Here is an 18,941-nt window from a genome sequence, read left to right on the forward strand (position 1 = left end):
AGTGATGGCTGCACAACTCTATAAATTCATTAAAAATCATTGAATTGTACACTCAAACAAATGAATTTTATAGGATGTAAATAATAACTCAATAAAGCTGATTTTAATTAAAAAGAAAAATTACAAAAATGAAAAGAGGGCATGAGTCACAGTGTAAAAATTGGACAACACACTTAGTGACTACTAATTAAAAATAATATTCTTTTGTAGATTTTCCATCTCAGAGTGGTGTGCTTATATCAGACCATAGTAAATGGAGAATCCAAACAATGTGACTGAATTCATTCTTTTGGGCATTACAGAGAACCCGGAGTTGCGGAAAATGTTCTCTGCTGTGTTTCTAATTATGTACGTGTTCACAGTTTTGGGAAACCTACTCATTGTGGTAACCGTAATCACAAGTCAGAGTCTGAGATCACCTATGTATTTTTTCCTTACTTCCTTGTCCCTCATGGATGCCACCTACTCTTCTGTCATTGCCCCCAAGATGATTGTGGACTCCTTCTCGAAGAGCTCTACCATCTCCTTAGAAGGCTGCCTAACCCAGCTCTTCGCAGAGCATTTCTTTGGTGGTGTGGGAAATCATCCTTCTCATAGTGATGGCCTATGACCGCTATGTGGCCATCTGTAAGCCCCTGCACTACATGACCATCATGAGCCCTCAGGTGTGCTACCTACTGCTGGGAGGGACCTGGGTGGGGGGAGTTATTCACGCAGTAATACAGCTTCTCTTCATGTATCAAATACCCTTCTGTGGCCCCAATGTCATTGACCACTTTATGTGTGATTTGTTTCCCTTGTTGAAGCTGGCCTGCATGGACACCCACACCTTGGGTCTCTTAGTCATCCTCAACAGTGGGGTGATGTGTGTGACCATCTTCCTTATTCTCATCACATCCTACGTGGTCATCCTCTGCTCCCTGAAGTCTTGCAGCTCTGAAGGGCGGCGCAAAGCCCTTTCCACCTGTGGCTCCCACCTCACCGTGGTCATCTTGTTCTTTGTGCCATGCATTTTCCTGTACGTGCGACCTGTGGCCACCTACCCCATAGACAAGACAATGGCTGTGTCATTTACTATTGTTGCACCCATGTTGAATCCCTTGATCTACACCCTGAGGAACGCTGAGGTAAAAAATGCCATGAGGAAACTGGTGAAACGAGGGACTGGGTGTCATTGGCTTACATGCTAAGGACAGATCTTTCCTAGAAGGACAATGAGGTCTTGCCAGTTCCATTCGTTCCAATCCATTGGGCACACAGCAGCCAATGGCATCTTTTAAGTGTGCAAATCAGCTTAAGATACTACAATCAAGTTATTTCCTACCTGTCTAGTACATGTTGTGCTCCAGCCCTTTGCTTACAAGACCCTGGCCACCCTTTCTGCCCCCCCCCCCCTTTTTTAAATTTAAACATTTTTTTTAAATAATTCAAGCCTGGTTTTCAATAATTCAGGTCCTGCTTCAGGCTTTTGTTTGTTCTTACTCTGCTGGCTGCTGGACCTCTCTTTCCCAGAGCTATTGCTTGGCTAGCTCCATCTCATTTTTTCCCATTTTCACCTCCTTACAGTGAAACTTCCACCTCCTTGAACAAGTCTCTCCTGATGACTTTCCCTGTCATTCCCCTCAGTAACTCTCTGCCTCTTCATTCCTGGATTCATCTTACATGTCCTCATCGTGCCTCATGTGAAATAAGAAGAAAAAGCCCATGGCAGCATAAATAACTTGTTTTTTTTTTTGTAAAAGAAAAAAAAAGATTATAATTTTTCTGTTTTAATTATAGAACTACAGAACTGGAAGGATCACAATGATATTCCTAGCCCTAAATATTTGTAATCTGTTTGGGAATTTCCCCACTGTCAAAAGTAGGTCCAAAAGCTACATCTTCTATTACATAGGTAAGAGCTGTTCTTACCACTTGTGGGAAGGTATTATCTGTCACTTTGATTTCACAAATTTCTTCTCTTATCTGTTCAATGGGTTCTCTAAATTAATTTAAATAGCTTTACTCATTAAACACATTACTTAGGAGTTCAATGCCCGACTTAACACTAACATCTGAAACAAATTTGGTCTTACTGCTTTTTTATAGGAACTTGCTGTCAGTAATGTTAGCTTGTTAATGGAGTGATTCTCTCTATATTAGAATTGAAAAATTCAATATTATTCATGATACAGAGGTATAGCAAAATAGGTTCAAATGGTGCCTTAGTTTGAAGAAGAATATCTGCCTAAAAAGCTATTCTATTGCAAACATCAAATTTATTGGGAAACATTAGATGAACTTGTTTCCTATTTCACTGACAAAAATTAAGCTATCAGGAGAACATTTCCACAGTGTCATGACTTTATCTACCAATTTATTAGCATCTGTTCAATTATATGCTACCTTCTACCTTCTCCAATAAACACATTACTTGTGCTCCTATCCAAAGACAACCAATCTTGTTATAGTCTGTGTTCTGAGCCTCACCTCCTTATCACTCACATAAAGGCATCTCTTATTTCATCTATATTTCCCTGACTAATGGATCATTTGCTTCAGTGAAGAAAGTCTGTTATTTCTTTCATTTTTAAAATGAAATCTTCCCTTGATCTTATTTCCTTTATGAGCTACTATTCCATTTCATTGTCTCATTTTTGCCACAAAAGTTAAGAGGTTCTGTAAGGCCTGTTTCCCATTTCCCTGTTTCCAGGCATACTTTCCAGGCATACTTCAGTGAAACATACTAACAGTGAAAACACTCTTTTCAAGGTCACCAATGATATCTGTGTCCCTAAATTGAATACTCTTTCCTCATTTCTCATCTTATGAACTCCATCACTGAATCTAGTCTCCCATGGTATATTCTTCCTACATGAACAAGATTCCCAAATTATTACCTCTAGTGTAGGCATCTTTCCTGAGGCTGAGTCCTTGAAATCCAACCTCCCTCATGGTATTTCCACTTGAATGACAAATAGATTCTTCCCCATCTCTAAACCCACTCCACTCACAACATTCTCTATCTCAGAGGATGGCATATTTGGAATCTCTTTCTTATATGTCACATCCAGTTTATCTGGAAATTCTGCTGACCTACGTTCAATACATATTTCAAATTCAACCATGTTTTATCACGTTTGGACCTATTTTCTCATTCCAAGCCACGGTCATCTTTCATCTGACTGATTGCAATTCCCTCATACCTACTCTCCTTCCTTTCATCTTGGCATCTTTGCTCTTATATTCTATTGTCAACACAGTTGTATTTTCATGCTGAGAAAAATCCTTTAAAACCGTAAGTCAGATGATAGCCACTCGTCTACTCAATACTTTGGAATGATTCTTTATGTCACTCAGGTCAAATGCTAAAATCTTTCTAATTACTAAAAATCAGGTAGTTCTTTGCCCTGTTGTTTTTCTGGTCTCCTCGCTTACAACTAAACTCTCAGTAACTCCTCTTGCTACTCTGGCACCTTTCTGTTCCTCTTACTGGTCAGTTATGTTCTTGCTGTGGGGACTTTATATAGGCTATTCTCTCAGCCTGAAATATGTTCTTCCAGTCATCTGCATGACTAACTCAGTTTATGTTCATAAATGGGAAGAACCTATATTTTTTATAGTACTACCCTTAGGCATGGGCAAGCAAAGCTTCTGTTCTTGACTCCACACTTGGAAGTGTTTTTTGTGGAGTTTTCTAGGTTCTCCAGTGTCTGGGACTGGGCAGTGCCGTCTGGTGGGGTACCCCAGCCTGGACCTGATTGCATGGGTCTCATCCTTGTTTCTTCCTCTGGAGTGCTCTTTGACTCTCTATGCTCCTTATGGGGTCAACAAAATGTTCTAGAAGCTCTGGATTCTCCACCTATAAAGTATCCCAGGTTCTATGCCTAGAACCTTGGTTCCAGGAAGGCAGTGTGTCGAGAAGAGGCATTATTCCAACATACAGAGGCTCTGTAGAGAACAAGAAGAGATGGGTTCTGTCTGAAAAGGAAGACATGCTTAGACACCAGGAAGAATCTTTCTGTGTTCTAATTGGACAATAAGCAAATACAAAAGTACCTCCTCTCTACCTGCAATTCTAGAACTTCATCAATAATTCACTATATCTCACACTGAGTATTCACTTAGGAAGAGGTCCTATAAAAATATTTGGCTGTCTCTGTCCACCATAGATGAGGTCCTGATTTTAGAGACACCAATTTCTGTGATGAATTAATAACACCCCTCCAAAAGAATGACAGAGTGTATTTTCGTGGAAATTGATAAACTGATTCTAAAATTTGTGTGTATGTGTAGCTATGTTTGAACAGTCTTGGCAATAAAAACAGTGTGAGGGACATAGAGATAAGGGGACTGGATCTTCTACATATCAGAATATACCAAAAAGCTCTGTTTTGTAAGCATTTGGCTGTAGGCCTGTTAATAAAGAACTCTAAAGAACAGAAGAAATGGCCCAGAGATTAAGCCATCTATCTTTGGAAAGTTGGTATAAATTTTGTAATTTAATAAATGATGAAGCTGGGATTTTAAATCTGTGGGTAGAATGATTTATTGGATCAATTCTGGAAAGGCAAATTGCTATTTATTTCCCCTTACTCCATCCCCCAATTTTATACATTTCTTTGTGAGTATCTCTGTCTCTGTCCTCTCTTGTTTTTGATGTAAACCTATTTTTTTTAAACTTCACCTTATATTTGCACAAATAACATGATTGTTATATTATCTGTCCCATCCCATCTTCACACTATTATTTTGGTGTTACACCACTCATTTCCTCTAACAGAATCAAATAATTGATGATGAAGCAGAGCAGGGCATATGGAATAAAGTAGAAGATGCTGGGTGTGGTTTGAAATAGGAACCAGGGTCCCAGGATTAATTGCTGGAGTCCTGCTATTGAGGCATGTGTTTAAAAGATCATCTCTTCTGAGAGTGTCGTCCTGGTCAGATGGTTCTTTTGGTCAGGGAAACTTTCTACAGTGTCAGTTAAAAGAAAATAATACTTGTCTCTTAATCCTACAGGAGAATAACCTGTTTCTTTATACCACAGGTGAATAACACCTGTCCCTTAATAACACGGGTGAAGGTGCTTCTGCACGTTCACTTTTCTGATGAATCGCTTCCATTCCACTTCTTTTAGTCAGATGAGAGTAGACATAAAATAAGTAGGATCGAGAGTGTATAGAACAATAAACTCTTTGTTATGGATGCTTTCTGAAGGGACCTCAGGAGCTAAGTCCAAGTTTCCCTCAAGCCTCAATCCCAGGGCTACCTAGATTCAGAGTAAGCAGACCTGACATTCCTTCTCTTTAAAAAAAATGGAAAGAGAAAGTTTCCTTTAATGTCTAAAAATTGTGTTCTTTAGTTTTAATGTCATGGCATATATAGCTTATGTACTGAGGAAGAAAAAACACGTTTTTGGATTAGTCCATACATCTTTGCACATTATTCATAAAATGTGTTAATCTTTAATAAGCACCTGTTGCTACTCTAATCCCAGCACATTACAAGTCCTTGTGGATTGATGTTGTGCTTGATCCCAGAACTCAGCTCTTGTATTTAGTAAGTACACCAGCATTTTGCCTTAATCCTGCACAGAAATATCGTATTCCATCCCAATGCACAGTTTTCTATTCCTGAATATGAAAGGAATGGAAAGCAACCTCACATGGAAACCCAGGAGAATTTGGAAAAAGAACAACAACAACAAAAAAAGAAACCCCTGTAATTGGTTGGAGACGTAAAAGTTTTGCAAATACTTGAGCAAATGAAACCACAGGTAACTGTGTCTTGAAAAATCATACTGATGGGAAATTTCCAAACCCTGAGGAGAACTGAGAAGCAATTCTATAGGGTCGTGACCTCTCAGGAAACTTCTTTAAATTCCAGTTGGAAATGAAGGAGGAAACTTTTGCTTCTTTCTTTCTTTATTTTTTTTCCCTGAGACCATGTTGAAGATTGATAAGCAGTGGGGCACATTCTCTACCTTGTCTGCCACAGATACTCATCCTCTCTCTCTTCTATGTAGAAGTAAGACTTGGAAACATGCTTCACAGTTTGGATAGCTATTGAATGGACTTTTTTCCATGGAGTATAGAAGATTGCCATCATCAGAATTTTCAAGAAACTGACAAATGGTGAGATTTATAATGCACATTTTTGCATTTTCAGAGAGGATTTGAAGGTGTGCTGTAGTACTTAAAAGTATGGGTGTTGTGGTCCAAGCTACCAAGTCTAATTAATGCAAGCATGGGTCTATCACTTAACTGTGTACACTTGGGCTAGCTACATAACCTTTTTGGCCCCAAATCTTTATTTTAATTTATATTGTATATTAAAATGCTCCAAGGATTTGGAAACAAAATAATGCATTTAGAGTTCAAAGGACAGCACTTGGCACAATAATATGTGCTCAATAAATAGCAGCTGTCAGGTGCAAACTTTTTTGGAGGGTTACGAGTACCTAGTATTTCAAATCTAATGAAATTAGAACTTTCTTTAGTTTTTCATCTTCAGGTTAAATCCAGATGACAATGAAATGCAACAAGTACCTATTTTGGTCCTAGTCATTGAATCCTATTTTTAAAAATTTTTTTTCTAATTATATTCTCATTTATCATTCATCTTCTAATGCTGTCTCCATCCTGATGTTTTAGGTTAAAAGGTGGACATTTTTGAGGCTGTAAGGAGTACTGATTCACAAGCATGTGAATGTAAGTGCTGTTTACTGTTCACAGAGTTATTATATATAATACAGAACTCTATAGTGCCACCACAAACGCCCAAAAAATGGCACATGGAAGGACATTAAGGGTAGGCAAGTGTCTTATTCAAGTCACAGAGCAGAGGTTTCTTATTTTAAATATGTCCACTTAATTTTCTCTAAGTGCATTTGATGCCAAAAATAACATTAGATTTCTGCCTCAGAATCTTTCAAGAATATATAAATGGCTGAAGCTCTGCACTGCTTTAGTGCTGGTTGTTGGGTTTGTCTCTCTTAAAGTTTGCTAAGTCACTAAGACAACAGAAGAAAAGAAGGCTCAGACATCCCTCAGGAAGGACACAGGTAGAAACAGAGAAAGCTTTTTATTTTTTTTCCAGTTGCAGAAATAGTAAGAGTATAAAAGATTCAGGGGAATCAGCAGAGCAATATTGAAAAGAGAGAAAGGAATCTGATCTGAAAGGAACATATTTCCCAGATTGTAGTGAATAGAATATGTTTCGTTAGACAGACAAAGCATAATTCTTTATATTGCTGAAGTAAATAATGATCCTGGATCATAAAATACAGTGGATTTTAGGATTCTAGGGAGAATCATTAGGAATGGAGGTTTAATCTTTTCTTTTAATTTGTAATACATATATATTTTAAAAATACATGCAAGTATGATTGAAATGTACTAATAAGTACATAAAAATATAGCTTAAATTTAGTTTGACATATAATTACAGAATAGTATTTATAATGGTGACCTTACTTTTAATTCCTCATTTGGTTTTTGTTTTGTTTTGTTTTTTTGGTATTGTTGTTGTTGTTGTTTTATTCTTAATATCCTTTGCCACAGAACTAATGGTATGGATATAAGCAAGATGTCAGAGAGAGAATTCAAGAGAGCATTTATAAAGTCAATAGCTGGGCTGGAAAAAAGTGTTAGTGACAATATAGAATCTCTAAGGGTAAAAAGGAGGTCTAATCAGGCCAGACTAAAAAATGCTGTGAATGAGATGCAGCCTAAACAGGATACTCTTAACAGCCGAGGTAAATGAGGCAGAAGAGTCAACCAGTGATCTAGAAGACAAGCTGATGGAAAGGAAGGAAAGGAAGGAAAGCAGAGATAGGCAGCTAGTAGCACATGAAAAAAGGTTTGAAGAGATTAATGATGCCATGAAATGGTCCAGTGTCAGAATTATTGGGATCCTCATATAGTTTTAAATATAGTTTTAAAGATATACTTCAAAGTTGAAACAGGAATTTCTATTATTTTCAGAATGATTGATGCTAGAATTAGTTTTGTGCCAAAATGAGTGGAAAGGAAACTGTGGGCAAAGGGGATAGTGGGGAGGCAAAATTCCTAAGGTCGCAGCTCAGGAGATGTCCATCGTCCCGTTTATAGCCATGAGAGCCCCTAAGCAATCTCTGGTGCACCTCCAATGTATTAAAGAGTATGGCTATCAAGAAAGGGTAGACCTTTGAATCTTTGGGAAAATTTGGGCCCATGATATGTGTATTTATGAAAAGTTTATAATAGTTTAACATTTTGAGTTTAAGAAGCTATGTTATGATGTGTTAGTCCCAACTACACAAATTAATTACACTGGACAGTTAATAAAATTATCCTCAAGGCCCATCTCTTTTTTTCTGAACTGATAAATTGATGGAAAATGATGATGTTATGGACTTTAAACCAGATTTTTAGGGGTGCTTAGGTGGTGCATTGGGTTAAGCATCTGACTCTTGCTTCTGGCTCAGGTGGTGATCTCAGCATCTTGAGATCAAGCCCTGCCTTGGGCTCTGCACTCAGCATGGAGTCTGCTTCATATTCTCTCTCCCTTTCCCTCTGCCCCTTCTGCTCACACTCTTTCTCTAAAATAAATAAATAAATAAATAAATAAATAAATAAATAAATCTTTTTAAAAAAGTAAACTTGATTTTTTATTTTAGATTTCATATAGTTATGTATGATACTTATTGAAAATAAAAGTCTATTACTTTTGAATGTTCACTTCTTGAGTTTAAAATTATATTAACATGTCTGTAAAAATGGGCAGTTATTATAAATTTTTTGTTTTTCTCATTTCATGTATTGTAAAAGTTCTTCACCATTCATGTCCTCACATTACTAATTAGTGTTTTACTGACAGCATCGTGTGCTATCAAATTGTAATAGTCTGATGTACAGAAGCATCCTCCCATTATTGACCATGTTAGATATTTCTAAGTTTTCACTATTATAAATGATATGACATCATCTTCCATTCTAAAATTTATACCACCCTATTTTACTTTTAGAATAATCTTTATGGAGGGAGTTACTACTATGAGGAATAAAAACATGTTTATCATTCTAGATAAAGTGCAAAAACATTTTTCAAATGATTACATGAATTAAGCTATTTCACTGCAATTTTAGAATTACTTTATTTTTAAAACCATGACTATAAAAAACACATATTTTATCTTATGAAGGATTAAAATTTCCAGCTCATTTTTTTGTGTGTGTCAACACTGCTTTAAAATAATACCAAATTGTTGCCAATTTGTATCTGTAAGTAATTAGACCATTATCTTCTGATTCTACACTCATTTGTTCTGTGTCCGTCATCAAAGGGCCTCATCCAAACATGAACAAGGGAATCAGAAGGCTTGAACCTCTCCAGGTAGATGGAGAATTGAATGGCCACCCTGACCTGCATTCTTACAAGAAAAGGAAGGTTCTTGTTCCTTTCTGTTGACATGCTGGGAAGAACTTGGGTGTTAGAGCCAGCGTTTCTCTGTTAACATCCCAGATCGAACATCTGCTGTTAACCTTATCTTTGCATGCATGAATTTCCTACCATTAAAATACAGATAAGACTGTTTTCTGGAAACTAGACCCAGAACACTTTTTTTTTTTTTTTTTTTTGGTATTATTTAACTTACATCATGGCCACACTCTGATATAGGCATTTTTTTCTAAATATCTCTTCTTATTTTAAAATGGTGAATGAAAAAACAAAACAAAACAACTCAACACATGGATACTTGTTTTGTGTTTGTGTGGAGGTTTCCCATGTATCTTTCTCTTTTATAAGGAATGAATGAACCCATCTTAAAGGCCAAGTTCATTTCAGATGTTTAAAGACATGTTTGGAGAGTAGCCATGATATGCAAGTGCCTCTTAACCTGGATCTTATTCTTCTGTTTGCAGATCAGGCAAACTCCTGGCAGGGATGGCATGCAAATCCCCCCCTACTCCCATTCTGTGCTCATGGGTGGACATGAGGACTCCATTGTCATGCTCCTTTCCTCAGAACCCTTCTCAACAGTTCACTCCAGGAAGCCATTAAGTGACTAGAGTTGGCAGTTGAGATAAAGTATTTCTCCACAGGTGGATACCTCCATTCCCCTTTATTGAATCTCTGGCTACTTTAAAGTATTTAATAATACTTTTTCTGCTCCTCAACTTGGCCTGACCTCCCACTACCACCTTCAACAAATTTTGAATTTTGTGTTCTTAGCAACGCTAGAAACACAGAAGATAATTTTTCATGTGACACACCAGCTTCTTAATGACTACTGTATCACTTTACACTGGCCTGAGACAAATTTTTCTTTCCCTTAATTGTAGACTCTACATGTTCCTTCTGGCAGCTTTGAGCTTTCCCTTGGAAATCATGCTAAACCAAACCTTTGTAACTGAGTTTGTCCTCCTGGGGCTTTCACAGAATCCTAATGTTCAGAAAATAGTGTTTGTTGTATTTTTGTTTGGCTACATTGCAACTGTGGGGGGCAACTTGCTAATTGTGGTGACCATCAGCAGCAGCCCAGCACTCCTGGGCTCCCCCATGTACTTCTTCTTGGCTTTCCTGTCCTTCCTGGATGCTTGCTTTTCCACTGTCATTGCCCCCAAGATGCTTGTGGACTCCCTCTATGAGAGGAAAACCATCTCCTTTGGAGGTTGCATGACCCAGCTCTTTGCTGAACACTTCTTTGCTGGGGTGGAGGTCATTGTCCTCACAGCCATGGCCTATGACCGCTATGTGGCCATTTGTAAGCCTCTACACTACACAACCATCATGAACTGGAGACTCTGCGGCATTCTGATGGGTATAGCCTGGATGGGGGGGTTTCTGCATTCCATGATACAAATTCTCTTTACTTTCCAGCTGCCCTTCTGTGGCCCCAATGTCATTGATCACTTCATGTGTGATTTATACCCATTACTGGAGCTTGCCTGCACTGACACTCACATCTTTGGCCTTTTGGTGGTCGCCAACAGTGGGTCTATCTGCATCATAATCTTCTCTTTGTTGTTTGTCTCCTGTGTTGTCCTCTTGCTCTCTCTGAGAACCCATAGTCCTGAAGGGCAGCGGAAAGCTCTCTCCACCTGCGGATCTCACATTGTTATTGTGGTTTTGTTCTTTGTCCCCTGCATATTTGTGTATGCACGACCCCCATCTGCTTTCTCCTTTGACAAAATGGTGGCTGTATTTTACACCATCTTAACTCCCTTGCTCAATCCTTTGATTTACACTTTCAGGAATAGGGAAATGAAAAGTGCCATAAAGAAAGTGTGGAACAGACTAATGGTTTGTAGTGACAAATGAAACATTAAGTTTTTAAAAAAATTGTGAAAAGTCAAATTTTTTAGAGAAAAGCTTTGTGTTTGGGCCTCTTTCATAGGAGCTAATGTAATGGAAAAACAAAACAAAACAAAAACAAACAAACAAACAAAAACCCCACAAGAACAAAAACCAAACATCAAAACTGAAAACAAAAACACAAAACCCAGTAACATAGGGTCAGGAAAATATTTTCCCACTTAGATCACTTGTCAACTTTGGTTTGGTAATCCGGTATCTTCATAGTAAATTAAAAAGAGTTGGAGATTATGTTTACTTAAAATCTAATATTCAATAAAAAATTGTAAAGAGAAATTACCCAACAGAGGGGAGGGGGGTGGGGGAATGGGATAGGCCAGTGATGGGTAGTAAGGAGGGCACATATTGCATGGTGCACTGGGTGTTATACACAACTAATGAATCATTGAGCCTTACATCGAAAACTGGGGATGTACCGTATGGTGACTAACATAATATAATAAAAAATCATTATAAAATAAAAAAAAAAAAAGAACTCTTGCCACTCACCCCCTGCTTTGGTAAATCTTTGTGGAGGAATGACAAAAATATCTTAGAGATTAGAAACAGAAACTCACACTATTTCAAGTGAAAGAAGGTTATGCATGGGGCGCTGATCTCCATAACTGGTGAAGACAACAGTCAGGACTCAAGTGTGGAAGAGATCAAGCATTCGCAGAACCTGAGCTGTAGGTGTCTCTGTATCATAGGACTATGTTCTGAAAAAGAGCAACGCACACCTTGGATTTCATGACTCCAGTTACCCATCTACTCATATTTATTTTTTAAATTTTTGAAGAAATGTTATTACTTTCTGATAGCTGATATAATTTATTCAGTTTTCTTATTTTTAATTTTTTGGTCAGTCTCCTCTCATGGACTATAAGCTCTAGGTGAGGCAGGGAATTTTTTTTTCTCTTTTTGATTCATGATGTATCATAATCATCTAGAACAGCCTAATGTAGGAGTTCAGTAAATAAGTGAATAAATGAGATATCTTTCCATATTCACATTTAAGTCTATCTTGAACATTAACACACCTACGTGTCAACTTTGGCAAAGGAATGTAGTTATTGCTGATATTAGATCTTGGTAATGGTTTCATATATATATATATACATATATATGTATATATATATATGTATATATATATGTATATATATATATACACACACACACACACACAGACACACACACACACACATAAATTCAAATAGAATATTAAGCCATTGTTCTCTATGCACTTTCTCATTCTTTACTCTCTATCCCTCTTCCATTCCCTGCAACAAATCTTGCTCTCAGTGATCTGACTTTTAATCATAAAGTATTTCTGATCCCATTAAAATCATTCGTTGCCTGTATGGTGACTCACATAACATAATAATAAAAAAATCACGTATTGCCTCCAATTTGCATTGTATTAGTTGGGTTTATCTAGCCAGAGTTTCTGAATTATTCATTGGAAACCTTACATTAGTAAGATACAACTTTAAACAAGCATAGTTTAAATCAGGGCCCTGATTGATGCTAAGATGAAGAAAGGTGGCTCAAACTAGTACAAACCTCAGTTGGCATTTGTTCTATTTTCACAGTTTCCATGATGGAATGAGCATAGTCAAGTGCATTCAGCAAGTCCTGGCATTGCTTCGACAGAACCTGGAATCCAGATGTCCTCCAGTCCTTTGGTCTACAAGAAATTTAATGAGCACTAAAGGTCATTTGACTCAGAGATTGAAGAAGATTCAAGTGATCATTGACTTGGCTTTTGGCATGTGGCCACTTCAGGATCTCCTTGGAAACCACCCTCCAAAATTTTTCCAACAGAACTGAGGAGCTTAATCATTCCTTCATATTTAAGGAGTTCACTTAGGGCTTTTGGATTGGGAAGTTCAATGCAGGGGTCATTCATTCCCTGTTCTTGTTTTCCAGGACAATAAATCTTGTGACATTACTGTGCACATCATATGAACATAATAGAAATTTACACTTACGCTTAAAAGATGTGGATTCTAGGCTCAGTTCTGTTACTAATTAGGTGTGGGAACTTTGTGAGGTATTTCACTTCCCTGGTTCTCAATACCTCATGTTTAATTAGGATTAATAAAGACACATAAATATTTCTTCTGTGCTTTCTCTGAGCCAAGGATTCATTCTTTTCCTATGTTGTATATTTTAAGATTTACAGAAATATTTAAAAAAAATTTTTTTATTATGTTAGTCACCATACAGTACATCCCTGGTTTTTGATGTAAAGTTTCATGATTCATTAGTTGCGTATAACACCCAGTGCACCATGCAATACGTGCCCTCCTTACTACCCATCACCAGACTATCCCATTCCCCCACGCCCCTCCCCTCTGAAGCCCTCAGTTTGTTTCTCAGAGTCCATAGTCTCTCATGCTTCATTCCAGAAATATTTTATAGATAAGGTCTTCATATTCCCATTTAATTGATGGGGAAGCTGGTTTCTAAGACCTTAACTGGCACACCGAACACCTTCCTGAGGATTCTTCTAGTCCATTTGTAATAAAAGTGGCCAGGTGTTGGGGTGTGATTTTCTCTCGGATGATTCTGTGAGACACCAGTGCTTGCTGGTTACCAGTAGACCTTTCAGCAAGAGTGCAAAGCATTGTGCATTCTTTTGTGGGATCCTCTCACCACCATTCCTGTCTCCACCTTCTGTCCTTCCCCTGTATCCTGCAGGGCTTACCTCGCTCCCATTGAACGTGTCTAGCAGACAGTGGCACACCTGGCAGGTGATTCTTGGACCAGAGTGCTGGGTAATAACATGTTGTGCCACGTGAAAGTAATTTGTAATGCAATCTACATCATCTTTTAATAGCTTTCTCTGGTAAGTGAAAAGGCACATATCTTTTTTTAAAGATTTTATTCATTTATTCATTTTATTTATTTATTTATTTTTTTATTTATTTAAGAGGGAGGAGAGAGAAAGCAAGCAGGGGGAAGAGTAGAGAGAAATGAACAAGCATACTCTATGCTGAGTGCAGAGCCCTACAGAGGGCTGGATCTCATGACCCTGAGACCATGAACTGAGCCATTGTCAGGAGTCAGAGGCTTAACTGACAGCCACCTAGGCACCCCAAGAAGGTGATGTATCTATAAAAATAAAAAGAAAATACAGAAGACCTATATTCAAAAAATCTTTCCTTTTTTCTCTCCTGTCTTCCTCTCTACATTGACCTAGGAATATAGGTAAGATTAGGAATGGGAGAACTGAGCATTAATGTTAAAATACAGAAATAATTCAGGTGCCTGCTTGGCTCAGTCAGTTGAGTGTCTGATGTTAATTTCAGCTCAGGTTGTGATCTCAGGGTCATGAGATTGAGCACTCTGTGGGCCTCTGCGCTGGGCATGGAGCCTGCTTGAGCTTCTCTTTCTCCCTCTGCCCTTCCCCTCAGCTCCTGTGCACTCTTTCTCTCTAAAAAAGGTACAGAAAGAAAGAAAGAAAGAAAGAAAGAAAGAAAGAAAGAAAGAAAGAAAGAGAAAGGAAAAAAAAAAGAAAGCTTATTACCAGCTGACCTTTCATAAGAGAAAATTGGAAATTAAAGAATGTGAGAAACTTGCTTAACATCAAATAGCAGATAATGGTGTGTCCAGTTCTTATGTCTGTCTACCTGTCTACTTCATCTATCTGAGCCATTACCTGGCTTCAACAACTTTCATGCTTCTTCAAGAGATGGGCTTAAGCAAAGCCTACGGAGAAGTGAACAGATTTTGTCTCCTTCAGTTCACAGTGAGTTGAAGCTAACTAATTGGCCCCAAAGCACGTGTTTGCCCATGGACTATCTGAACAGGGTAGCACATTGGACATCCTTTGGGACTGGGTTGGGAGGAATGGTTTTCCTGGAGGTCCTGAGGCTGGAAGGATGCCTTAGGCATTTTTTAATTTGTGTGGGAATTGCTATAAATATACAGTGCTGTAAGAAGAAATCAGTTACCTCCTGTGCTTTCCAAAAGAGCATGTCTGGGAAGAGAGACAGCTTCAGAGGCATTTCTCTCTCAGAGTTCAGGGATAAGGTTCCTCCATAAAGTTTTGAGTATCTGAATTAAATTTCTCTTTTTCATGACCATCTCCCTTGCTCCAATCTAGACCGTGTTGTTTTTGTCTAACTTAGTGCTTCTGGGGAGGAACCGTGTGATGTACAGCCACGTGCAGAGTCCCTCTTCTCCATAAATCTCTACATCCCATCACCTCTTGTGATAAAAACAATGATAAATCTCAATGAAGTATAGTTTGCATGTTTTATTCAGGCTTACTATGATTTACCTTAAGTAAATTGAAGTGGAAGATACAAAAATTTTTACTATATTGGAAGTCATCTATTTCATCATAAGCAAAGAGGTAAGTTTTCAATATGTCTGAGATAATTTCTTCACCTTGCTTCTTCAAGACGGATCTGATGGAATCTATACTCAGAGTGTCTTCTAACAAATGATGAAGTTCCTGCATACTATTTCCAGCCATGAAAGGTTGAGGTGGTCCAGAGCTCCCAAGCCTTTCCTGGCCTCAGCACAAAGCTTTCCTACCTTTCAAATCACCTCTGCTTAATGTAGGGGTGGGGTAGAGCAAGAAACTGCAGCATGGTATTGAGGCCAACGTGGCAGAAGTTTCTATCTTGGGGAGTCCCCTGATTTGAAAAGTGTTAGATCAGTGGTGATGTTTCTGGGATGGAGTACAAGAGAGGAGTGCACTTTCTACACACTTGGGTTTTTAAGACCTTTGTTAACCCCTTGCTCATGACCCACAACTGCAACTTCTGTCTGGTTTTGGGGTGGGGGATCGTGTTGTGGGTCAGGAAGAAAGAAGCTGAACTCTCTGATGAAAACTTGGACCAAATGACCCTCTCCACCATTTTTAGCTCACCTCTTTTCTTTTGTATGCCTTTTGTATCTTATTCCCTAACACATCGCTCCCTGGTGTCTGCTCATTCTCACTCTCCTCACCTCTGGTCTGACTCTATTCTGTCTTTGCTGTGTCTTCCTCTTTACTGTTATTTACTTGGGTATCTAGTTTTCCCTTTAACTCACCATGCAGTTTACAGAACCTGATTTTTGGAGTCAGGAATGAGAGTTAAGGTATCAGTTGGCATCCTTCTCTGATGGCTCAGGATTTGTCTTCTCTTGGATGCAATCTACATGATGATAGGGATTTGATGTTTATATGCTGGGGAGGGTGAATGCTAGAGAGAGATGCTAGTTTGTAGCATCCATTCTAGTTCTAGCCTGTACTCAGAGAAACTTTATGTATCACAGGTAAAACTCTGTAGATAGATTTCTCTGTACAGAAAGCAAGAGGATGCACCTACCTTGTAAGAAAATGTGCAGGTCAAATGAAATAACGAAAAAGAAATTTTGTTTGAATGACATTTGAAGATTACGGAAGAATAATAATATATAATCTATGATCACCTTATTCAATTGTGTATTGTTTGTATGTATTATATACATTATATATATACATATATATACATATATGTATATATGTATATATATGTATATATGTGTATATATATATATATATATATATATATATATATATATATATATATAATAAAGCACATTAATGTAAGAGGTAGAGGCACAACCCTATTGACCTGGGAAAATCAAGGGAAGATTATTGGTACCAATATAATTTGAACTGTAACATTTCAACAGGTAAAAGTAAAAATTAAGGATTAAGAAAGAAAAAAGCATCCTCTATTACTGCTATGTCCCCCAAAATCAGGGAGATAAGACAGTTGGGGCATATCAGGAAATGATGACTGAATTCAGTGATAGAACTCTGAGTGGTGGTATTGATCGCACATAATGTATACATCTTTTAAGTACTACTTTCTTGTCTTAATGCCCCCAAATCTTTTTTTGCTTATTTAAAATAAAACAAAATAGAACTACATCACCTGGCTTTCATGGTTGTCTATTATCTGCCCCCAAATTTCTCTATTACTACCTTTTAATTTAATGAGAATATAGTTTCTATGGAGATCATCTCTATGTTAAACTGAAGCTATGCATGTTCCTTCCTCTATGATATTTTACTGACTCTTCTCACCTAACTGCTCCTGTCTTCACAACCAAGTACTTCTTCCCTTTGGTTCCATCACGTTTTAGGAATCGAATGTTCCTTTTTTTTTTTTTAAGGTTTTATTTATTTTTTTGAGAATGAGAGAAGAAGTGGGGAAAGAGGCAGAGGGAGAGAATATCCAAGCATACTTCTGCTGAACATGGAGCCAGATGAGGGGGTGGCGGTGGGCTTAATACCAAGACCCATGAGATCAAGACCTGAGATGAAACCAAAAGCTGGTCAATTAACTGAATGAGCCACCCAGTGCCCTAAGAATCTAATGTTTAAAACAAAGTAATCTTTTTTTTTTTTTATTTTCTATAGCTATCAGAGATCATTGGAACTGCCCATCAGAGCTTGTAGTTATAACATCTCTAGTTTATCATAATGCACTAATATTATTTAAGCTGGATGGCAAATAAATTTTAAATTTTATTTAGATATGGAATTTCATTTGGAGTAAATGGGTGATTGGAGTCAGTATTTTTAAAATATATATTTTACTTAGGGAAAGCCAGTATAAATTTATGGAAAACTTGAGTTTAACAGAACTGTGTTGGAAACTTCACTTTAACATATTTAAAGCCCTTACTTCATTTTCTCATTTTTGAAACTTCATTGACCAGCCAATTTGTGAGCAAGGGACCTTTGTACATTTGGATCCAAAATTCACTTGGTATTATTACATAGAGTTGTGTGTAATTCTTATGTAGTTAATGATCTTATCTAGAGGACTGTTATCCCTCCAAATTGTTGTAAAGAGGTTGAGGACACATTTCTATGCCTCATTACACAGATTGCAGATATGAGTATGTACTTAGTACATATTTGTGACTGATTTGATGGTGTTATTGATTCATTGAAGGATTGATGATTTATCAGAAAAAAAAGAGTTTCTCAAAACTCATACTCAAATATATTCTAGATCATTTGACATCAATATTAAAAGGTACAGAAATATTATAGACAGAATAAAGATAAATTGTAGTAATTTCTTAAATTGAAGTAATAGAAGATAAAACTATGGCCACCAGGAACCTGAATTTGCAGAAGTAATTTCTTCTCCAAGCATAATTGAAACAAGATATTCAAGAGTTCAGGAATAATAGGTGCAAACTGGTGTCCAAATCAAGAAATGTGTTTTTTTTAAGAGAGAATCTCCTAGTGTTTATATATTAAAATTATATAGGGATATAACTTTTCAGCAATTGAGCTGCATATACATTGTATTCACATCATACACATAAGTATATACTTAATTGTGTATCTATTAGCGTGTCTAATTGTCAAATGAAGAAAAAGCTTCAAGACATTAAAGTGATCTGATCAAGATCATACAGCAAAGTCATTAGTTCTCAGAATTTGACAGAGCTCACCATCGCTTGAGAGCTTTGTTACCTCTGAAAATCTTGGTCCACATAGGAAGACCTTCAGTTAATGCTCACAGTTAACGCATGGACATCAGCATCAAAAAATTAAAATGAAACAAAACAAAATTTCCCAAGTGATTATAATATATGAAAACCTGAGAGCCATT

General features: G+C 37.4%; 1 protein-coding gene and 1 pseudogene across 1 annotated transcript; both read left to right on the plus strand.

Moving 5' to 3' along the window:
* The first annotated feature begins 253 nt into the window (after positions 1-253).
* LOC123784920 (olfactory receptor 4C6-like) lies at positions 254-1,218 on the plus strand (annotated as a pseudogene).
* Positions 1,219-10,248: 9,030 nt separating this feature from the next.
* LOC123785180 (olfactory receptor 4C15) lies at positions 10,249-11,286 on the plus strand. The gene has a single exon (XM_045786894.2). The coding sequence runs from the start codon at positions 10,249-10,251 to the stop codon at positions 11,284-11,286; it is 1,038 nt and encodes a 345-aa protein (XP_045642850.2).
* The last annotated feature ends 7,655 nt before the right edge of the window (positions 11,287-18,941 follow it).

The sequence above is a fragment of the Ursus americanus genome, chromosome 24 (genome assembly GCF_024610735.1).
Source record: "Ursus americanus isolate L20-20 chromosome 24, mUrsAme1.1.p, whole genome shotgun sequence".
Taxonomy (NCBI): Eukaryota; Metazoa; Chordata; class Mammalia; order Carnivora; family Ursidae; genus Ursus; species Ursus americanus.